Raw genomic sequence first — 3686 nt, forward strand, 5'->3', positions numbered from 1 at the left:
CCGGGGGAAAGGGTACGGAAAATAAAACCACGGGGGGGGAAGTTTATTCCTCGAGGAGGAAAGGGGTTTTGTTGAGGTGTGTATGTGTGGGTGTGGGTGTGGGGTGGGGAAGAGGGGAGAGGGGAGGGAGCGAGCATGATGGCGAGGGCAATGAAACACCAGGGCACACGCGGACGTGTTGGGACGATCAGCAGCTCCCTCGGGGGTGGTGGGGGGGGGGTGATTGCGGCGATGGGTGTATGTGTATGAGTGTGCGCGGGAGGTGCGAGGCGCGAGAGGGTGTTCATGTCATGGTCATGCTCAACACAACCCTAAGCCCAAGGTACTGCACGCCGCGTTCAACCTGGTGGGGTCCGGGTGGTCCGGGTGGCAGGAACCAGTGCCCCACTACCGCCCTCTCCAGCCTCAACACTGTCCAGAACTCGCAAACACCCAGTAGTAGTAGGGGACCATTTTCCTCCTTCCCAGGCTACGTGTGTGTGTGTGTGTATCATTACAGCGACAGGCGATGTGCCCTCTGGCCTCTCTAGGTTTCTTTGCTTTACTTCAGCCCCCCCCACCCCACCCCCCCAGGCCCCCCCTCCCACCGCCCCCCCCCCCAACCCCCACCTGTACACGTTCTCCGTGGAGTGGCACATGCAGTTGATGACGTGGTTCCCGGGGAAGTGCCGCGCCACACTGCCCTCCAGCGCGCCCTGGTAGGTGGCGCTGAGGGCCGCACCGCCGCCCATGGAGCTCCCTGTAAGGGGGGGGCAGAGGGGGAGGGGGCAGGAGGGGGGGCCAGAGGGGGTCACCACCACCGCCGCCACCGTCATCACAATTACGCGGACGTGGTGGTTGCGGGTGCGGGTGCACCACCGAAAGGCGCAAAAGGATTTTAAATGTGGGCGAGCTGCGAGAGGGAGAGGGGGCCCACGCACGCAACCCCGCCTCACGCACCCCGGGGGCCGGGCCGTACACTGGAGCCAGCTCCCCATGCGCACTCACGTCCATGTACGGCAGTTGTTTAAAAATCTCCGATCAGGGTTGATGATTTATCTGAAACCCAACCCCCCACCCCCCACACACACTCTCTCCCCCTTCACCCACCAATCAGCCCGACGCCTGCTTGACAGTCCACTTTGACTCCGTCCACGCCGCAGTCGTGTAAGTAGCGGTGCATGGCGTCGTACAGTCGGTTGGGATCATCAACAACGCCAATACCTGCCGTACGCCCGTACAAGGGGGCGGGAGGAGGGGGAAAGCAGCACAGGCGGGTGGTGGGGCGGGGTTAGCTGCACAGGCTATGGGGGGGAAGGGCAGGTGGGACACCTTTGACAGCCGCCTCGCGTCCCCCCGCTCGCGGGATGGGGGGCGTCGGTGGTGGGTAGAGGTCGGTCGCTCGTCCAGGTTCTGTGTGTGACTGGGCTGGCCGGGGCGCGCTCGGGGTCAGAAGTGTCGTGGAGTTGTCGCGACACGGATGCGGCGGTCAGCCGGGCCCTACGGGGGTCCTCAGCCCCACAGGGGGGGTATCACCACCAAGCTGAACCCCACCTCAACCTCCCCTAGCGCTCCGGAACCCAGGGAGCCCCGACCCGTGGGGCTCTCCAGCGACACTGTTTCCGATTCCCTCCCCTCCCCTCCCCTCCCCTCCCCTAACACAAAGTCCCCCAACCCCCCCCCCGCCCCCCCACCCCCCCTGGGCCCCACATACACACCCGCCAGCACTGCGGGGTTCCACGCCATGGACGGCTCGATCTCCAGCACCCCCCGGGTGGGGGCGGCGTAGCGCACGTGCGAGGTCAGTCCGGGCACCTGCGCGCCCCCGCCCGCCGCCCCGTCGTCGGTGGGCATCACCCCCGCCCAGTACCCGGGGAGACCGTGCCAGCAATACACATACCGCACGCCGAATCTGGACAGGGGAGGAAGGGGCGAGGGGAGAAAAGGGGCCTTAGGGTGCCGAGAGCATCCACCGGGGCACCACCACCACCACCATCACCACCAAATAAGCGGCAGGTAGGCCAACACCGGCATTTCCCCCCCCCACACCCACACCGTTTATCCTTGGCATCAGCTTCGTTCGTTCGTGGTTTGTCTTCCCCCTGCCACCTCCCCCCCCCCCGGCCACCTTCCCCCCCCACACACACACAACCCACAGGCAGCAAGAGGAGGGGTGCCAGCTAGTCGGACGTTGTGACTGGTGGTCGGATGTGATGTGAAACCCAACAGACGAACAGACGAACAGACTTCAACGTAAACCTCTTGCTAAAAACGAGAAAAAGAAGGCAACAAGGAGGCAAGGCAGGACCTGCACAGAACTGCGTGCGTACGACGCACATACGACTGTACGAACATGCCGTTATGTGACCTATGTATGTATTTACGTATGTATGATGTGTGAAACAGGGGGGTGTATCTTCGCCCGTGGCAGCTACCCTGCGAAACCCTGCCTTCCCCGGTATTTCGGGGCACCCTCATCCAGTCACCCTAGTCAACTTCTCAGTGGATCGCTCAGGTTCTGCACCCACCACCAGCATCCAACGGAATCTGCCGGGTCGACAGCGGCCCAACTCCGTTCCTTGTCGGCTCGCAGGTTAACTTTATCCCAGGTCACCACCGTCCATCAACTAGGGGCGCAATGCCTTCCACCATCGGAAGGACTTTGACCCTAATGGGTATCGATCCCGGGATCTCCCGGGGGCAATGGTCGCGCCTTACCAGTAGTGCCAAACCCTATATGTATGTATGTATGTATGTATGTATGTACGTATGTGTGTATGTATGTATGTATTAAAACCCACTTTCTCTTAATGTGCGCCACCACCGTCCCGAGCGCCTCCTGGCTGCCCGCCCAGTCCGTGTCGGGTCCCGCGTCCGGGTGGGAGAACTTGCCGTTGGCGCGGACGGAGGTGAGGCGCCGGGTGAAGTCGGAGGCGGTGGCGTAGAAGGACAGCATGGCGGGGCGGAGGAAGCCTAATCAGGACACAACAGGCAAAGCAGCAGCAGCAGCAGCCGCGACAGAGGGGGCGAGGGGCGAGGGGAGGGGTCAGCTGGCGCCAAAAGACGGCGACAGGGGGAGGGGTCATAGGGGGGCGTGTGGGTTTGGGAGGAGGGGGGAGACGGCGGCGGTGGCGGTGGCGGTGGCGTTCGCAGGCGGATGATGTGCTACCCGCCGGCAGAGAGGTGGTGTGTGTGTGTGGGGGGGGGAAATACCACAAGGCAAGTAGAGGTCTGAGAGGGCGCCGTGTACCCACTACCACCCACCCTTCGCCGCCGCCGCAAAGGCCCGGACCGCCAGGCTGTTGGGCGGCGCCGGCTCCACCACCCACTGGTAGAAGATCAGGAAGCCCGCGGTGGCGAGGCCCATCAGCCAGCCAGCCACCTTCTGACTCGCACGAGCCAACCAAATGGCGATGGCGGAGCTGGCGGAAGCGGAGGAAACAACGGCAGGTTCCGTCGGAGGCGCCGTCGCAGCTGAAAGGGCCGTCGTACTTGCCGGCGGCGGGGGTGGCGATGATGACTTTGCCGCCGCCGCTCGCGCGACGGCATCCGCAATGCTGATGCCGACGCCGCTGGTGTCGTCAGCAGCAGTGCTGCTACTGCCGCCGCGAACCTCTTGCGGCTGTTGCTGCCTTTCCCCCCCTGCTATTGCTACTGCCGTTGTTGCTGGTGGTGGTGGTGGCGGCCCTGAGGAGGAGTCCCTGCTG

General features: G+C 63.9%; 1 protein-coding gene across 1 annotated transcript in view; it reads right to left on the minus strand.

The window, feature by feature from the left end:
* VOLCADRAFT_100756 (uncharacterized protein) overlaps positions 1-3686 on the minus strand; it is a gene marked incomplete at both ends in the record, with an annotated part of 8070 nt that overhangs the window by 2898 nt on the left and 1486 nt on the right. Inside the window, 5 exons of the mRNA XM_002959277.1 lie at positions 610-739; positions 1090-1203; positions 1698-1891; positions 2781-2952; positions 3244-3401. Coding sequence (XP_002959323.1) covers positions 610-739; positions 1090-1203; positions 1698-1891; positions 2781-2952; positions 3244-3401 — 768 coding nt within the window. The remainder of the gene's footprint in view (positions 1-609; positions 740-1089; positions 1204-1697; positions 1892-2780; positions 2953-3243; positions 3402-3686) is intronic.

The sequence above is a fragment of the Volvox carteri genome, assembly GCF_000143455.1.
Source record: "Volvox carteri f. nagariensis unplaced genomic scaffold VOLCAscaffold_151, whole genome shotgun sequence".
NCBI classification, from domain to species: domain Eukaryota; kingdom Viridiplantae; phylum Chlorophyta; class Chlorophyceae; order Chlamydomonadales; family Volvocaceae; genus Volvox; species Volvox carteri.